At 63.9% G+C, this 17,819-nt stretch overlaps 1 protein-coding gene, 1 long non-coding RNA gene and 1 pseudogene across 2 annotated transcripts; 2 read left to right on the top strand and 1 right to left on the bottom strand.

Annotated features, from left to right (window-relative positions):
• The first annotated feature begins 4,784 nt into the window (after positions 1–4,784).
• On the top strand, positions 4,785–5,652 carry LOC127486799 (CYFIP-related Rac1 interactor B pseudogene; annotated as a pseudogene).
• Positions 5,653–7,228: 1,576 nt separating this feature from the next.
• On the top strand, positions 7,229–12,933 carry LOC149126368 (uncharacterized). The gene is made up of 3 exons (XR_016234970.1): positions 7,229–7,815; positions 10,151–10,306; positions 12,621–12,933. It is a non-coding gene; the product is annotated as an uncharacterized LOC149126368 (long non-coding RNA).
• Positions 12,934–13,334: 401 nt separating this feature from the next.
• LY6L (lymphocyte antigen 6 family member L) lies at positions 13,335–17,302 on the bottom strand. The gene is made up of 5 exons (XM_051831026.3): positions 17,025–17,302; positions 16,835–16,938; positions 16,631–16,747; positions 15,083–15,612; positions 13,335–14,788 (listed from the first exon to the last, which is right to left on the bottom strand). The coding sequence occupies exons 2-4, from the start codon at positions 16,920–16,922 to the stop codon at positions 15,245–15,247; spliced, it is 573 nt and encodes a 190-aa protein (XP_051686986.1). The 5' UTR covers positions 16,923–16,938; positions 17,025–17,302; the 3' UTR covers positions 13,335–14,788; positions 15,083–15,244.
• Positions 17,303–17,819: the final 517 nt, after the last annotated feature.

Below are 17,819 nucleotides of genomic sequence, written 5' to 3'. Positions count from 1 at the left end.
CCCCTGCCCCAGCGCCCCCCCCCCCCAGACTGCGGGTGGAACCCCCCTCTGGACCTGAGTTCTGAGCTACGGAGGACTCCTGCCTTTCCTGACTCCAGCCGGGTGAACAGAGTCCCCGGCTCCCTGCCCCTGCACCTGCAGGAAGGACACGAGGGTGGCACCCGTGGGCCTCGGGCCCTTGTCCCGGCTCCTGCACGGGGAGCCCTCCCTGCCGCAGGCAGAGCCCAGGCCCTGCGCCCCGAGGTCCTGATGAAGAGCCAGGCAGTGGCTCCAGCAGCACACCCGTGGTGGGCAGAGCTGGCCCTCAGGAGCCGGGACGGCTACGCCCACAGTCACATGTGTGTGCGTTCCTGTCACTGCTTTCCCTGAGCTAAGCGCTGGGTTCTGGGGACAGGGCAGAGTGTAGGAGACAGGAGGGGCTGCCTGTGTGTGCACGTGCACGTTCAAGTGTGAGAGTGTGCCAGTGCTGGCCCACGTGCCCTCATGGTCTTTCCAGCCGGCGCGGCCCCCTGCCCTGCGCGCTGTCTCCTGTTTCCGCGCGGCTGTGGTGCGGTCCTGGGCAGCCCGGGCTCCTGTCACCCAGGGCGCTGAGTCACGTGGGCTTTGGCCGGCCACGTCCATCAGCGGCCGCTGCCAGGGGTGGGGTCTGGAGGCCCCCTCTGCGCACGCGTCCTCCCTGCTGCTGGCGACGCTGCTCCTGCGTGGGCGGCTCGGCCGGAGCGCGCGTCCCCTTCGCGCCGGGCGCGCTCTGCTCTCTGGGGCTCCCCTGGGTGTGCTTCCGGGGCGCTTGTTTGTGCCAGGTGGAAGTTCCCCTCCCTCGAGTCTTTCGTGGACACTGTGGCCTGGGGATTTGCGTCATAGAAACTCTCGCCTCCCGCGCTCGCGGCCTTCTCAGCCTTTCGGCCCGGGCAGGGAGGCAGCGCGTGGGCTCTCCCAGGGCCAGCCCCTGAAGGGAGTCAGGGGCTGTGGGTGAGGGTGCGGGGTGCGTGAACGCGCGCGCGCGTGTGTGTGCACGCATGTGCAGGCGCAGGGCCGGGCAGCAGGGAGCTGTCTCCCACATCAGGAATCCTTGCTCCACTGTGGGCAGGAACGCGAGGGGCCTCCACCCCACGCCCAGGGCTGCAGGCCTGTCCCACGGGGGGCTCCCTCCTCCCTAGACGGCAGCAGGAGACGCAAAAGCCTGCTCAGCCTGAGCCAGGAGGAGGCGTGGCCCCCCGGGGTCACTCGAGGCAGCACCAGGGGTCCCCAGCCAGCCAGCGGAGGGGAGGGGTCGGGGTCAGGTCACCCTTGGCAAAGGCCGGCCGTGAGCCTTATGCTGCGACCCAGCCTGCTGGGGACAGAGGCCCGAGACACATAGGCCACTCGCCTTCCCGAGGGCCTCAGCCCAGCCCAGAGGGGTGCGTGGGCAGGTGCTGAGGGCACAGGTGAGGACGGGGCGCGTGCGAGGCCAGGGTTGGGCCGGCTGGACTGAGCCGGGCACCGTGGGACATGGGGGCTACGTGCTGGAAGACGGGGAGCTGAGAGCGAGGCCCCGGGCGGGGGGGCCCAAGTCAGCTGCCATGGCCTTCCTGGGAGGCGGGGCTGGGCCGGGCTGGGGTGCTGCCCTCAGAGCTGCGTGCTGGGGTGGGGCTCACACCTCGGGCTCCCCGAGCCCCCGCACTGGGGGTAAGGCAGGCTGGTCTGGTGGGGCTCTGGCCTGTGGCCGGAAGTGGTTCTGTGCGCACAGAGCATGATGGGTGAGGGTGGGTCAGGACACTGTGTCTAGGAGAGGCGGGTGTGCCTGGGGAGGAGCAGCCCCCCGCCCCCCGCCAAGCCCCCATCAGCATCTCTGGTCCCCACTGTCTGCAAACGCTGGGCTGAGGGGTCCCGCTGCAACCCTTCCTGGGCACTGGGCCCTGCCCCTGCCCCGAGGAGCCACAGCTGGGTGGTGTGGACTCCTGGGGCAGTGCCGGGCGGTGTGGTTTGTGGCCTTGGCCTGGGCAGGATTGGAGGGGAACCTGTCCACGAGTGTATGTGTGCATGTGTGTGTGGTGCACCTGTCCATCGCAAGGAGCAGGCTGGGGGGCAAAGCCTCATCAGGAACGGAGTCATTCCCCCAGACTGCCCTGGGGCTCCCGTGGGACACAGTCATTCCCCCAGACTGCCCTGGGGCTCCCGTGGGACACAGTCATTCCCCCAGACTGCCCTGGGGCTCCCGTGGGACACAGTCATTCCCCCAGACTGCCCTGGGGCTCCCCTGGGACACAGTCATTCCCCCAGACTGCCCTGGGGCTCCCGTGGGACAGTCATTCCCCCAGACTGCCCTGGGGCTCCCGTGGGACACAGTCGTTCCCCCAGACTGCCCTGGGGCTCCCGTGGGACACAGTCATTCCCCCAGACTGCCCTGGGGCTCCCGTGGGACAGTCATTCCCCCAGACTGCCCTGGGGCTCCCGTGGGACACAGTCGTTCCCCCAGACTGCCCTGGGGCTCCCGTGGGACACAGTCATTCCCCCAGACTGCCCTGGGGCTCCCCTGGGACACAGTCATTCCCCCAGACTGCCCTGGGGCTCCCCTGGGACACAGTCATTCCCCCAGACTGCCCTGGGGCTCCCATGGGAGTCATCCCCCCAGACCCTGGGGCTCCCGTGGTCGCCATGGTTACCATGGCTTCCCACCCCCTGCTTTCTTAGCAGTCTCCTGTTCCTTCCGTTTCTACTGCAAGGCGGGTGCTCAGCCAGGCCAGCCTCGGTGCCACCTCCCCTGCGGCTGAGGGCTCCGGGGAGGGCCAGGACGCACGCCATCCCCTTCCTCAGCCAAGCAGATCTGCCCTGCCCTGGGCAGCCCTCAGCTCTGCCTGTGTGTGTGTGTGTGTGTGTGTGGACACATGCCACGCCCAGCTCTGCCTGGGCAACCCAGCGCTCAGCTCTCTGTGTGTGCACCCATGTGTGTGCATGCGTGTGTGTATCAGTATGTGTGCACACACACATGTGTATGAGTGTGTGTGTGCATGCGTGCATACTCCACGCCCAGTTCTGCCTGGGCAACCCAGCCCTCAGCTCTCTGTGTGTGCACCCATGTGTGTGCGTGTGTATGAGCGTGCACATGTATGTGTGTATGAGTGTGTGTGCGTGTGTATGATTGTATGTGTGTGTGCATGCCTGCACACTCCACGCCCAGCTCTGCCCGGGCAACCCAGCCCTCAGCTCTCTGTGTGTGCACACGTGTGTGTGTGCGTGTGCATATCAGTATGTGTGCACATGTATGTGTGTATGAGTGTGTGTGCACATGCATGTGTGTATGATTGTATGTGTGTGTGCATGCCTGCACACTCCACACCCAGCTCTGCCTGGGCAACCCAGCCCTCAGCTCTCTGTGCACACGTGTGTGTGCATGTGTATGAGTGTGCACATGCGTGTACTGGGCGCAGCTCTGCCTGCAGGTTCCCCTTACCCCTTGGAGAGGCGGGCAGGTGGCCTTGTCACCTACCTCAGGTTTCATCTGTGGTTGTGATGGCCTCCTTGCCACAAGGCGCTGCTGCCCACATGTCCTAGTCCATCCATTTCTGGCTGACCAGAGCTGCTCCTAAGAGCCTCAGAGCCCAGTCCCAAACTTGTGTTCACCCCAGATGGCCGGGAGCCCCATTAGGGAGGGACTCGGGCCTGAGACCCCGGGTGCACGGCTTGGGTCAACACAGCACCTGCGTTCCCACCCCAGCTCGAGTTGGAGGTGGAAGATGCTGTCACTGCCCCATTTAAATGGAGCGATTGGCTTGTGTGGGTTCCTGGCTTATTCAAGGCTCACCCTCGCAAGGACCAAGCGTAGCAGCCAGGAAAGATCACTGTGGCATCACGGCTCGTGCCGGATAGCTAGGGGTGGAGGGGGTGTGGTATAGCTGTGGAGGTGTGGTACAGCTGTGGAGGGTGTGGTACAGCTGTGGAGGGTGTGGTACAGCTGTGGAGGGTGTGGTACAGCTGTGGAGGGTGTGGTACAGCTGTGGTGGAGGGTGTGGTACAGCTGTGGAGGGTGTGGTACAGCTGTGGAGGTGTGGTATAGCTGTGGGGTGTGGTATAGCTGTGGAGGGTGTGATATAGCTGTGGAGGGTGTGGTACAGCTGTGGGGTGTGGTATAGCTGTGGTGGAGGTGTGGTACAGCTGTGGAGGGTGTGGTATAGCTGTGGTGGAGGGTGTGGTACAGTTGTGGTGGAGGTGTGGTATAGCTGTGGAGGGTGTGGTATAGCTGTGGAGGGTGTGGTATAGCTGTGGAGGTGTGGTGTAGCTGTGGGGTGTGGTATAGCTGTGGTGGAGGGTGTGGTACAGCTGTGGTGGAGGGTGTGGTACAGCTGTGGAGGGTGTGGTACAGCTGTGGTGGAGGTGTGGTACAGCTGTGGAGGTGTGGTGTAGCTGTGGGGTGTGGTATAGCTGTGGAGGGGTGTGGTATGTCTGTGGAGGGGTGTGGTATAGCTGTGGAGGGGTGTGGTATAGCTGTGGAGGGGTGTGGTACAGCTGTGGAGGGTGTGGTATAGCTGTGGAGGGTGTGGTACAGCTGTGGTGGAGGTGTGGTATAGCTGTGGAGGGTGTGGTGCAGCTGTGGAGGGTGTGGTACAGCAGTGGAGGGGTGTGGCCCTGGTGGGAGTACAGCTCGCCCAGGGAAATGGGATCTGCTCACACCTGGAGCCACAGAGCCTTAGGCGGTCATCTCAGGTCCTTGGCAGCCCGTGCTCTCCACGTGAAGACAACACCGGATCCCTACCTCACACCATCCACAGAAGCCAGCTCCAGGGTCAGGGCCCTAAGGGTCAGGAGCAATGGCTGAAACATGTTTAAGAGGAGATAAGATGCGCAGGGCTGGTCAGGTCCGGGGCGCCCTCCCTTGCTGGGATCCTCCCTCCCTCTCCTCGCCGGTACCCTGTACATCCGGGTCTCTTGCCCTCCCCGCTGCTGCCTGGCTCATCGGGGCTCCAGCACAGGGCAGGTGCGGAGGGGCTCCCCTAGCTCGAGGAGGGCGGAGGAGCGGGGCTGGGAGCCTGGAGGAGCGAGCCGGGGACAGAGGGCGACAGAATCCAGCACTGGCTGGAGATGTCCAGCCTACGGAGTCTGAGAAGGGCATGTGGGATCAGGTGAATGTAGTCTTAAAGACACGGAGGAGCTGGCGTGGAATGCGTGAGTAAATCCCGCGTCCAGCAGAAGTTGCAAGAGAAGGCGTGGGGAGCCGTCGTTCGCTAGGAGGCAAACCGAAGAAACTGCACGCATTTCTCAGAGGTTAGAAGCAGCATCACAGGTCTCTGGGGAGCCCCGACGAGCCCCCGTGCTCTCCCACCCGGCATGTAGAGCGAGAGCTGGCTCAGGCTAGATGGTTGCAGGAATGCTTCACTTTACACTCCGGTTTGATGAACCGAAGGTGGCGAACCCTGCCGTGCAGAGCGCTCTCAGCCAGCACAGACGAGCGCTGCGGCGGATGGGGCGCGCCACGTTCCAGCGGAAGTAAATCACGAATCAGCAAATCCGATGTCTTTGCTTGATGCTGAGGCAACGCCAATGCTGAAAACCGCAGGAAACGTTTACCCACAGGACACCGCGGGTTGTCTAAGCAGCGAGGCTCGCGTCACGCTCGAAGCCCCGGCGTCCAGAAGCAGGTTACAAGTGAAGGAACTGCGCTGCTGGGCCGGGCGTTAGCATCCTGCCCGCCGTGCGCACCGCGGGAGCTTTGCCAAAGCCTCTGCGCTGACACGAACGGTGGTGTCGCAGCTCAGAGGCCCAGGTCTTCTAAATGTCTCAGGTCCACAACAGCACACCTGAGTGACGAGGCGGCCTCCCAGCCGGTTAAATCCGTGCTGCGTGCCAGCTCGGGAACCGGCGCCTGCGGGGGACAGACAGTGCCGGACTGGCGGAGATGCCGGTTCCCGAGTGACCGCGATGACCCCCTCCTTTGTTCTTGCTTTAGTCCTCTCCTCTGTCCCTCTCCCCTCTCTCTCTCTCTCTCTCTCTTTTTTTTTTTTTTTTTGACAGGCAGAGTGGACAGTGAGAGAGACAGAGAGAAAGGTCTTCCTTTGCCGTTGGTTCATCCTCCAATGGCCACCGCGTCCGGCGCGCTGTGGCCGGCACACCGAGCTGATCCGATGGCAGGATCCAGGTACTTATCCTGGTCTCCCATGGGGTGCAGGGTCCAAGCACTTGGGCCATCCTCCACTGCACTCCCTGGCCACAGCAGAGAGCTGTCCTGGAAGAGGGGCAACCGGGACAGAATCCGGCGCCCCGACCGGGACTAGAACCCGGTGTGCCGGTGCCGCAAGGCGGAGGATTAGCCTAGTGAGCTGCGGCGCCGGCCCCTCTCCCCTCTTTTTAGTCCTGTTCTTGTTCTTAAGACTTCTTTTCTGTGCCCAGATCTGTGAGGTTACACTCTGAAGGGATAGTGTCCTTCCAACAAGGCCAGCTGAGGCAGCTAATTATGCATTGCACTGGGGTCTCTACTGAGAAAAATTCTGTGACTTGACTACATATTTTTAATGTGGATTTTTTGAAAGCTAATATTTAATATTGCTTCTCCTGCATGGCAAAACTGCCGATGCTGCTATTTGAAAGCCCTCAACAACTTTGTTTCCTACTGCCGCGTTTTTCATGGGCAGCCAAAGTGAAAATGTTTAAATTAATTGTGTTGTGCAAATGGTACCCAACACAAACGTTTTTAAATTAGTAAGACTTTTGTTTAAAGTTTTAAGTTTGCATTTTGACCTTTTCTGTAAGGATGTATGTTGTGTGTTTAAGCTTTATTAACTAACGTGATCTGTGCATAGGATATCACGTATGCACGTGCATGTTTAAAGAATGGCTATTGATGATAAAATAAAAATCGGCTTTCATTTTACTAAAAGAGAAGAGAAAAGTGAGCTTCCGTGTGAACTGGAGACGGGAGCACGTCCTAGGTGAGACAAGCAAAACAAATCGGAACAAAGTGACAGAGTTGACAACACGGAATTAAAAACGCTCACTCGTCAAAACACTTCTCCAAGAACACAAAGGATGAACTGGGACTGGGAAAAGATCTCCCAGTGACAGAAGTGACAGAAGTGACGGGGGCTGCCGAGGGAGCTGACTGACAGCCCCACCTCCGGAGGCCTGGCAGCGGGTCGTGGACGGCTGACGCACAGGCGGTGCCATATCAGGTGTTCCCATTAGGCAACGCGAGGTGCGGGTGTCGGAGGCCACGTGCTCCACCCCAGGGTCTCTGAGCCTGGCCAGGGTGCAGACGGGAACCCAGGGATCAGCGGGCTGTGTCCTGGAAGGCTCAGCATCTCCGCCTCCCGGGTCGGCCTGCCACCCAGGAGGAGGCCCTGCACGTGGGCACCAGGAGACACGCGTGTGAAGTGCACAGCTGCACCGCTCAGGGAGCGAACGCCGAGCGGGGGTGGGTTAGTGAGCGGTGGACTGTGGACGGGCCTGGCGCTGAATGAGCAGCAGGGCCTGGGGCCCAGTGGAGGGATTCTGGCATCGCGAAACTGGGAGTGACGTGGGAGAAGCCAGTCCCCCGGGAGCACGCAGAGCTGCCGCACACGCACTCGTTTCACACACGCGTGTCAGGCTCCAGAGAAGGCTCTGACGTCTCCTCCCCTGGGACCTGCATCTGTTCTCTCCGCCGGCGCTCTCCACCTTCCATCACTCCTACCTGACCGTCAGCCGCCCACTGCGCAGCCGTCTACCTGGAGCACGCGGGTGGCTCTTACAGGACTGAGAAGGGGGAATGGAGGCCTTGCAGCCCGGCGGCCAGAGGCTGTCACAGAGCACGGGGGCCGAGCACAGCTCCACGTCATGCAGCGGGGCGCCAAGGACACCCCAAGCACAGTGAGCCCCGTCCTGCGTCCTGCCCGGCCGGTGCCCAGCGCCCAGCCTGCGCGGGAGGGAGGGAGGGCCTTGCGCGCGTTGCCTTGGGGACCGATTGCTCTGCTCGGCTGGAGATGCCGTCTCCAGGGGAGACGCAGCCCCAGCCGCGAAGGCCAAGGCCGCGGCCTTTCACACAGCGGCGAGTGTTGCTAAAAGGAGATTTTGAAAGGAGATGGGCCCTTCCCTTGGGGGAGGGGAGCAGCCCCTAGGGAGCAGAGGGTTCCAGGCCCAGGTAAAGTGGCCAGGCCTCAGCGTCTGAGGGTCCTAAGGGCAGAATAATGTGTTGTCTGGGTGCAGGAGTCACGGTGCGGTCCGGCCACGCTCCTATGGAGGCTTGGGGTGGACCCTGCCTCGTGGATCCCCAGGGCTGCAGGGCTCCCCAGACCACACCTGTCTGTTCTCTGCACTGTGTTGGTGTGGACGACGTCCCCAGCCCGATGTGGCTCGGGGGAGCCTGGTGGAGGGGCAGGCCCAGGCTGGCGACAGTGTTGCTAGCCGGCGGGCAGGACTAAGTCCACCGCAGGTGCTGGCGCTAGGGCTGAACCGTGGACCCACCCATGGCTCAGGACTCGCTACTTGGGTGTCGTCAGGGCCTCAGAGACGGCAGCTGCAGCAGCTGATGGTGGGCGGCGTCGGTACAGCCAGGGGGAGCACCGGGGAGAGCCTGCCTGGGATGCCCCAGGCTCGGGCTCTGTGCTGGGGTACAGCCCCATTGTCTGAACTCCTGTGTCTGCCTTGGCCATGGAGGACGGGTGTGGGGTCTCTGCCTTCCTACAAGGATCCCAAAGACGGTCACAGCTTCTGGTGTGGGCCTTGTTACCGGCCCGGCCCCGGGGTGCAGACAGATCGGGTCAGGCCCCCCAAGGGTGGGGGTGGGCCCCATGGGCCCCACCCTGGCTGCAGCTCGTGCCGGTGAGAGTGTGGGGACCCCCGTGCCCCTCCCTCCCAGCCCTGCCCGCAGCCCCACTCCCCTCCCTCCCGGCCCCGCCCGGCTGGTCAGCTCCAGGTTTTCCACATTTTCCGAAGGCCGAGCACATTTCCTCTTCCGTCCGCTCAGTTTCAACCCAGGGCTTCAAACCCCTTCTCAGCCTGGTTTCCCTGCGTTCATTCACGGCATCCAGACATGAACGCTGTCAGCTGCCCAGCGCGGGCGGACACCTAGACAGGGCAGGACCGGAGCGGCCATCGCTGGTGGCCCGGCGGCCACCGCAGCCTGTGGGGAGCGCGCGGCCCCGCTCGCCCGCCACGCAGGTGCCCATCCATGTAAGGTTCGCCCCGCATTCCGGTACTCCCGTGGAGGTGCGTGGGACTGGGCTTGGACACGAGGCATGGCGCCCGCCCCCAGCCTGAGAGCCACCCCGAGCCGGGGCCCTGCATGCTGGCCGTGGGAGCGCCGAGGGGCGCAGGGTTGGAGCCGGTGAGGGCACTCAGGCCGCCGAGCCCTGTCCCTGTCCCCGGCCCAGAGTCCAGCCCTTCCGCGGGAGCGCGCGGTGGCCCCCAGCGTTCCTGCGCTACCGGGAGCTGCAGGGCCGCGGAGACGGCTTCCGGGACTGTGGTGGCCGCTGTGGTGGCTGACCCCGCCGGTCAGTTAGCCGAGTGGGCTGCCGGCCCCGCCTTCGCACTGCTGTCCCTGACCTGGGGGACAGGTGCCTGTGTGCGGACGGGCGCAGCGGTTCCCTGTGCCACCCCTGCTCCCTGCGCCCCCAGTGTCACGAAGGCAGGAGCGGAGCAGAGAGGAGACAGAATTTGTTCAGAGAAAAGAAATCCGCGGAGGCCGGCCAGCTGCCCTCCTGCTGGCAAACCAAACAGGTGGAGAGGCCTGGAGCCCCGCAGGAGGGGCGGGGCGGGGCGGGGGTGGGGGCAGGGGTGGGGGCAGTCGGTGGAGCTGAGCGTCTCCATACGGGTTCTTCAGGTTTCACTCTGGCTTCCCAACCCCGGGAAGAATGCAGGGGTGGGGTGGGGACCAACACAGGGTGTGAGACGGAACTGGACTCTTGAAAAAATGGCTGAGGCTTCTATCCTTGTTCCATCTCCCAGGAGGCCCCCCGGGGTGGGGAACAGGTCGTCAACCCCGTGACCACAAGCGCCGCTGTCTAGTGGTGGGGACGCACCTGCCACCTCCCGGTGCTGAGAAGCCACAGCCGCCCTGGCCCCAGGCTTCTGCCGCCTCCAGCCTGGACCCTGCACAGCCCCAATGGGATTCTTGTGCCCCAGCAGCTGGCCCGGATCTGGGGGTGTCCCCACAACGTCCCACCAGGGGGCGCTGACTTCCCATTCTTGCTTTCTCTTTCCCCAGAGAGCCTCAGCCGCCATCCTGAAGACAACACTGTGCCAGCTGTCAAAGCCGCGGTGCCAGCCCCCAGGCCCCAGGTCCCCTCTTCGCGGTGCCGGCCCCCAGGCCCCAGGTCCCCTCCTCGCGGTGCCGGCCCCCAGGCCCCTTCCTCATCAAGAGGTGCATAAATGTGTGTATGAGGGTGTGAGCGCCTGCTGTATGTGCGTGCACACACATGAGGGTGTGAGTGCCTGCTGTATGTATGCGCACACACATGTGAGGGTGTGAGTGCCTGCTGTATGTGTGTGCACATACATGTGAGGGTGTGAGTGCCTGCTGTATGTGTGTGCACACACATGTGAGGGTGTCTGTGTCTGCTGTGTGTGCACACACATGTGAGGGTGTCTGTGCCTGCTGTATGTGCACACACATGTGAGGGTGTCTGTGCCTGCTGTATGTGTGTGCACACACATGTGAGGGTGTCTGTGTCCGCTGTGTGTATGTGCACACACATGTGAGGGTGTGAGTGCCTGCTGTATGTGCACACACACATGAGGGTGTCTGTGCCTGCTGTATGTGCACACACACGTGAGGGTGTGAGTGCCTGCTGTGTGTGCACACACATATTGTGTGAGTAGGGTGCCTGCTGTGTGTGTACACACGTGTACACAGCGCGTGGACATGTGTGAGAGTGAGGCCGTGTGTGTACAGCCGCACGGTTTCTAGATAGGAGTCGTGGTCAGAAAGCTCTTCGGTCGGCCACACACCGAAAGGCTGCACTCGGCCCATCCCGAGCTCGGGACCAGCCCAGGTCACCAGCGAGGCTCCCGCCAGGCCCGCCCCTGCGGCCACAGTGGGCAGACAGCGCAGGGCGAGGCGGGGAGACAGCCTCCCCCAGACTGGGTGCAGTGTCGGGGGCAGGGCCCCAGTGGAGTCCCCACAGCCCGGTTGCCAGCACTGTCCCCTCTGCGCCCCCACTGCAGGTCCTCGTTGTCCCTTTATGATGCCACCGTCCCCTGCTAAAGACCAACTCCTTCAGCCGGGGAGTGGCGCGAGGGAGAAGCCAGAGAGCCGGCCATAGAGGCTCAGAAGCTCTGTGTCCTCGTCCCACGCTGGCCGACCCCCCGACAGCATCAGGTGGCCAGCGGGCCGGGTCCCAGGGAGGAGGGGTTCCGCGGTGAGGGAGTGGGGGAGCTTGGCCCGTGCAGAGTGCCCGCCCCAGGCTGGCAGAACAGAGGTGGCAGGGTAGGGCCGGCTCAGCAAGACTGGGTGCCCCCTGCCCTCACGCGGGTGTTCTGGTGCGGGTGCGGTGACCGCTTCCTGCCACTTTGCCTCGGCCGCTCTGGGACCTTGCAGGTGGAGGCCCCTCCCTCTGCATTATCAGGGTGGTGGCATCTGGCCCGGCAGCTCCCCTGGCACTGGGGTGGGGCCCGGACCCCCTGCCCGGCTGGGAGGTGGGCTGTAGGAGCTGGGCAGCCTCTAGGGCTCTCCCCCGCCTGACTGAGCTGACTTCTGGGTTTTCCTTCAGCCCCGCTCACACCTTCTACCACGCTCCCCAGAGCCGCGTCTCCAGGGCGCTGGGGAACCTCAGCCCCGCTCCACTGCAGAGTCAGGATGCTGGCACGGAGGCCACAGGGCTTCCCCGGCAGGGCCACAGGAGCAAGGTCAGAGTGAACTCCGGCGGCCGAGCCCCAGATGTGTCTCGGAGTTAGAGTCACGTCGGGAACTCAAACAGGTGTGTGGGGGTGGGGGTGGGGCAGAAGAAAGGGCAGATGGGGAGGGAGTGAGCAGTGAGCAGCGTGGGCGTGGGCGTGGCGAAGCCGGCCCATTCCTGCGCGGGAGGCGCCCACCCCTCCCCTCTGGGTTTCCTGGTGGTGAAGGTGAAAAATGAACCAATTCCCAAAGAAGCAAGGACCAGCCCAGGGGTGACGGAGCAGCGGACGCAGGACGCCCGGGCTGTGTGCCCACGGGGTCAGCAACGCCGGAACAGAGGTTGAGATAAATACTGAGTGGCACCAGAGAGAGAGAAAGAGAGACTAAAAAATACTTAGTTATACATCTAGCAAATGCTTGAAAGTTTCCATATTCTTGTAATGTCTGTTCCTCCCAACTCGGCTTTTAGATCCAACACAGTCCCAGTCAGAACTGCAGTGAGCTGTGTAGACGTGAGTCAGTGCACAGTCGGCTGACCACAGTCCCAGGGCGGCGACTGACCGGGGCCTCACCGTGCCCGAGGCTCGGCATGAGCCACGTGGTCCCTGCTGGCCGCCTGCTTCCTTCTCAGGGTCTGGGGTTTTGACACCTGCCAGGCAGAGTGGCAGCGACCTGCAGCAGCCGGATGGGACCCGCACACCCCCAGGACTCGCAGCTGGGGGGCTCGGGGTGTCCTTTGAGAGCCCACTGCAGATGGCTGTGGCCGCTAGCACTGGCTCCCTCCGCACCTCGCCCCGTGTGCCTCTTCCTGACGCCCATTTTGCTTTGCATTCTTTTGCAGGAAGAAACCGCAGTCCCTGGGGCTGGCACTGTGGTGTGGCGGGAAAAGCCATGACACTGGCGTCCCACATGGGCACCGGTTCGAGTCCTGGCTGCTCCACTTCTGATTCAGCTCTCTGCTATCGCTTGGGAAGGCACTGGAAGATGGCACAAGTGCTTGGGCCCCTGCACCCGTGTGGGAGACCCCGAGGAAGCTCCTGGCTTCACATCAGCGCAGCTCTGGATGTTGTGGCCAACTGGGGAGTGAACCAGTGACAGAAGGTCTCTGTCGCTCTGTCACTCTGCCTTTCAAATAAATAATAAATCTTAAAACTAATGCACAGCCCCGAGGACAGCTCTGGCTGGACCCAAGAGTGCCTGCGTGCAGTCACTGGCCTGGGCTGGTCCTGGGAGCCTGACCCACCCCGCAGTGCTGAGCAAGGCTGCCTGGAGGAATAATTCCGGGCCTGCTACGAGGCCCGTGATCAGGGAATAGCAGCGAAGCAAGAGCGCGCCCAGGTGCAGACGCACAGCGGCTGGCTCTGAGCTTTGGCTAACAGGGCTGCGTAGCGGAATCCGCGTGCAAGGGGAGGGAACCTGAACACACCTCCATATCCGCCGAAAGCGACTGCAGAGGGCCAGGGGCCCAGATTAAAGTGCAAAACCGCGACGGTCCTGGAGGAGGCCCGGCGGACCTGGGCTCCTGTGTGGCCTGGTTCGACGCCGAGGCTTTCGAGATGTGGACAACGTCACCATGAAGAAGGACTTTATTCCGCACTTCTGGGCTGCGAACGAGATGGCACGGGACTGGGAGAACGGCCCCAGACACCCATCCAGGCAGGGGCTCCCGCGGCCCGGGAATCAGAAAGCAGCTGGCTCACGCTCCACCCCACCTCCTGTTACGGGGCCTCCCGTGGGTGGGGCTGGGGCTGCGCCAGGCATACAGAAAACAGCTGATTTGGCTCATAGCTTTGGGGGTTCAGGAGCACGGCCCCCACGTCTCCTAGGGCCTGGGGAGGGCCCGCTCAGCGTGTCGCATGGCGGGAGCCGTCATGACAGGGAGCAGTCACAGCAGTGAGGAAGGAGTCCAGGGAGCGGGAAGGGGCTGGTCTCGCTGTCCCCCCATGAACATCTCTCGTGGGAACTAACAGGTCCCCAGAGAACCCCCTCGCCTCGCTCTAGGCACCCCCCAGGACAGGCTCTGCCACCTCCCAACCCCGCCACCCAGAGACCCCTGGGGAGCAAACCCATGGAAACCAGCCTGGGGGTGCACAGACAGATGCACCCGACATGGAGGGACCCTGCACGTGCACCACTGGGTGGGACCCCGAGTCCACCCCGGGCATGCAGAGAGGCAAAGCTGTGGACGCAGTGGTGGGGGAGGGGAAGGGGACACAGAAGACGCCTGCAGGACGCAGGAGCCCTGCGCTCCCGGCCCTGCCCAGCGCGTGAGCGGGCGGTGACCGGCTGGAAAGGTGGGTACAGGAAACTCTGGGTCCCGGCAGCTGAAAGAGCTGGACTTGGCCGGTTACCCTGTGCTCCTCCACCTCCCCTGCTTGCCCCAGTGTCTGCGGGCCAGGTGACCAAGAGAGACTGTCCCAGGCAGCAGGGGGCAGGCTCCAGCCCTTTGGCACCGCTCCCCGGAGAGGCAGGCGGTCACTGCCCACGACTCCCTCACTCGCTTCGTCTCTGCTTCACTGGTCTCTCGGAGCCCATGTGGCCAGCACCGTCTCTGATTTCCAGCGGGGACTTTGTGGGCACAGGGGGGGGGTGTCCTGGAATCCTGGTCCCTGCTCAGAGAGGAACGGGGTCCCCACTCCAATGGGCACAGGGGCTGACACAGAGGCGGTGGGGCCCCTAGAAGGCACCCGGCCCACCCCCAGCTGCTCCTTCCCTCACCAGCCCCTGTGCCCTTGGTGCTGGCCTTGCTGGCTGCCCCAGGCCAGCAGGGACCCCACCCTGGGGAGAGGGAAGCAGTGGACGGTGGCCACCCTGCCTGACCACACGGGGGAGGACGGGGTTGAATTCACAAAATTCCCAACTCTAGGTGGAAGGGAGGGGTCCGGCTCAGCTGCTGGTGGCTGTGGTGATGGCGTGGAGGTCTTGGGCTCTCCAGGGGTCTCCTGGGAACAGGGGTGCCAAGGCCAGGGTCATCCTGGATCTCCCAAGGGGCTGCTGGGTCCAGCTTGGCTGAGGAAGGAACAATGACAGCTGCAGAGCGGGGGCAGGGGTGCACGGGGGCAGGTGCTTGGGCACAGACCGTGGACAGGTAGGGCAGCTGGGCCGTCCCGAGCGGCCAGGTGTGGGGGCAGCAGGACCTCACGGTCAGCCTCCCGCGGACATGGTGCCTGCTGCACCCTCCCCACATGGTCAGCCCCCCCCCCCCCCGGCTGTGGCCCAATCCCCCAGACACGTCCTGGAGGCCCCAGCCCTGCAGTCCCCTTCCCTCCCAGGACCCCGCCCAGAGCCTCTGACGGTGCTCACCTAGTGTGTCCCGGGCCAGGAGGCCGGCCCCTGTGTTCAGTGTGGCTATGGCCCTGCTGGCTGGCTCTGTCCATAGCTGGCAGCTCCAGTGGCAGAGGCCTGTGCTGAGAGCTGGGGGGCCCAGGGCTGTGGGGCAGGGTGGTGGGGCAACAAGGGGTTCGTCTATGGGGGGAGGGAGGGCGGTGGTCCCAGTGCGCTTGGAGGGGGACCCTGGTGCGACTCTTTCTGTGACCCTTCAGGCAAAGCTGAGGGGTGAGAGGCGTGGGGCAGGACAGTGGCTGGAGGAAGGGGCACTGGGTGGGCCAGCAGGGCCACGAGCAGGAGGCTGAGGCCCACACGGAGCAGGAGCACCCCCGGCTGGGCCCCGAGCCCCTGCCCTGCGGCGGGAGCCCTGTTGCAGAGGTTCTTGGAGCAGCAGTGCCTGGAGATCCTGCCCTGCACCTGCGGGCCCAGCGACCACACAAACACCCGGCTGCTGCTGGGGCACCGGGGAGCACAGCGCTTGCTGAGGGTGACGCTCACCCTGGACTCTGCGGAGGGGAGACAGCAGGTGGCACCAGTGCCCAGGGAGGACCAAGGCCCCAGGGAGGAGGGATCCAGGCTGCAGGGGTGGGGAGAGCGTGAGGGCACTGTCCAGGCGGGCAGCCGAGCCTGGCGCTGCAAGGGGAGCCCGTGGCCACCTTCTCCTGCCCCTTCCTGGGCAAGGCACTGCTGCCCACCGTCATGTCCATCCCCCGCATGGCAAACGGGCTCGGGGACTGCTGACCCTTGGGGCAGCCCTGCAGCTGGGCATGGCCTGGGCTCCGTTGGCCACGGAGGTGCAGTGAGGCAGGAAGTGGTGGAGGGGACGCCCAGCTCTGGGCTTGGCCTCTCCGACTGTCCCCTTCTGCTTGTGGCCCAGCTGTGCTCCTGACCACCGAGACTGCCCAGGACAGAGGCTGTGCCTGTCCCACCTGCTGCTGTAATGTGTTTTTATACTGTGTGGTAGCCTGTTACATTGTATCACCCAGTGCAACAGGCTGCAATGTGGGATTACGGGGCCTTCTCTTGCTGTGCATGGAGTGGACCCCTGCCCTGTGCAGCTGCCTCCCCGCCCCACCCCACCCCTGCACAGAAGGCCCTGAACTGGGCTGGAGCCAAGGCTAAAAGAAAAAGACACCCTCCGCTGAGGGGGCAAGGCTGTCACTGCAGGACACAGGGCCTCCCTCCGAGCCGCCAGATGGCCCGCCTGCCCCTCCCACCGAGCTCCTGGAACACCTGGACACCCACGCTGCTCAGGTTCCTCCCGGGGCAACTGGCGCCTGCTGCAGCGGGCGTGGACATAGGCCGGTGGCAGGCAGCTCTGCCAGCGCCACCCACCTGGGTCCCAGGAGCTAGGGTTTGCGAGGCGATATCTCTGTTAGCCCCTGGTGGCCGTGGAGTGCCTGGCCTTGGTGACTGCCCACCACGGTTTCCCGGATGCTTCCAGGAGGCCTGGCCACAGTGCAGAGGCCACGCCTACTCAGGGTTGCAGACACCCGGCAGCCCGAGCAGGCTCCTGGGACTCACCCGCCTGGAAGAACACCTCATGGGATACGCACACACGGTCAGCAGCGGCGCAGGGCGTGGGCAAGCAGTGGCCTGGGACGGATACCTTGAAACACTGGAAGCAGCTCAGGTTCTGGGCTGTGCGCAGAGGTGCGGTGGTGAGGGCCAGCCCCGCTGCCTGCCACCCCCGCCGCCGTCCCCCTTACCTGGGAGATCCTCATTTACCTGGCGTCGTCGCGCGGTTCACTGTCACATGGTCCATCGCCCCAGCCAGCAACAGGGACGCCCACAGGACCACGACGAGTCCCTCCATGGCGCTCAGGCCCTGCCTGGGAGTGGGGGGTGGTGGCTTCACCTGGCCCCGCGGCTCTGTCTGCTGCCCAGACTCGGCCTCGCCCCTCCGCCCCCCACCTACCTTGTCTCCAACCCCTTGTCCTGGGCCCCTCAGGCCAGCCGGCTCCCAGCCCACACCGGTCCTGCACCTGTGTCTCGGGGAGGAGTCGTGGAGGCCCCCGGGGCAGCTCTGGCTCAGGGACAGGCAGGCGCCTGGAGTCCTGAGACCAGGTCTTCCCACCTGCGGCTGCCCTCGGGGCAGCCCAGTCCTGAGCACACCCAGCTCCACACAGTCTGGAAAGGCAGAGGGGGAGTCAGGGGGCTTCAAGGGGGAGGAGCTAGGGGAGGGGGATCAAGAGGGGTCATGGTGATGCAGGCTGGCCTAGAACAGAACCGATTAGGTCTGTGAGCTGGAGACCATGCCCTTCACCACCCCTCTGTGTGTCTCAGTCCCTATCTGCCCACCGGACCACGTAACCACGCCCCTTTGCAAAGCGCATAAAAGGCAAAGAGCGCCCCAAAGTCGCTCTCTGCCTCTGCTCCACTGCCGGTGATCAGCTGTTGATGGTGGCTTTTGGCCTGCTTGCTGCTGGGTGTGGACCCCAACCTAACTCCCAGACTCTCCCTGCTCTCTTAGTTTAGGCGCACGGCCTCACTCTCCTAGGCACTTCTCCCACTGAATAAAAAGCCCAGAGCTCACCATGCTGCCTCGTTATTTGTGCCAGTGTTCAGAATTCTTCTCTGACTCTGAGGCAAGAGCCCACACAGGCCCAGTAACACCGGGAATTTATTAATAAGCACATGGTACAACGCTTAGCACTTTGCCGGAGCCCGGCTCTAGCAGGTCCAGGGGTTCCCGAAGGTGTGGGCGGCGCCC

The sequence above is a fragment of the Oryctolagus cuniculus genome, chromosome 6 (genome assembly GCF_051225735.1).
Source record: "Oryctolagus cuniculus isolate XC-2025 breed Fujian yellow rabbit chromosome 6, ASM5122573v1, whole genome shotgun sequence".
In the NCBI taxonomy this organism is placed as follows: Eukaryota; Metazoa; Chordata; class Mammalia; order Lagomorpha; family Leporidae; genus Oryctolagus; species Oryctolagus cuniculus.
Note: the sequence above shows the minus strand (reverse complement) of the source record. Positions and strands in the feature narration are given on the sequence as shown.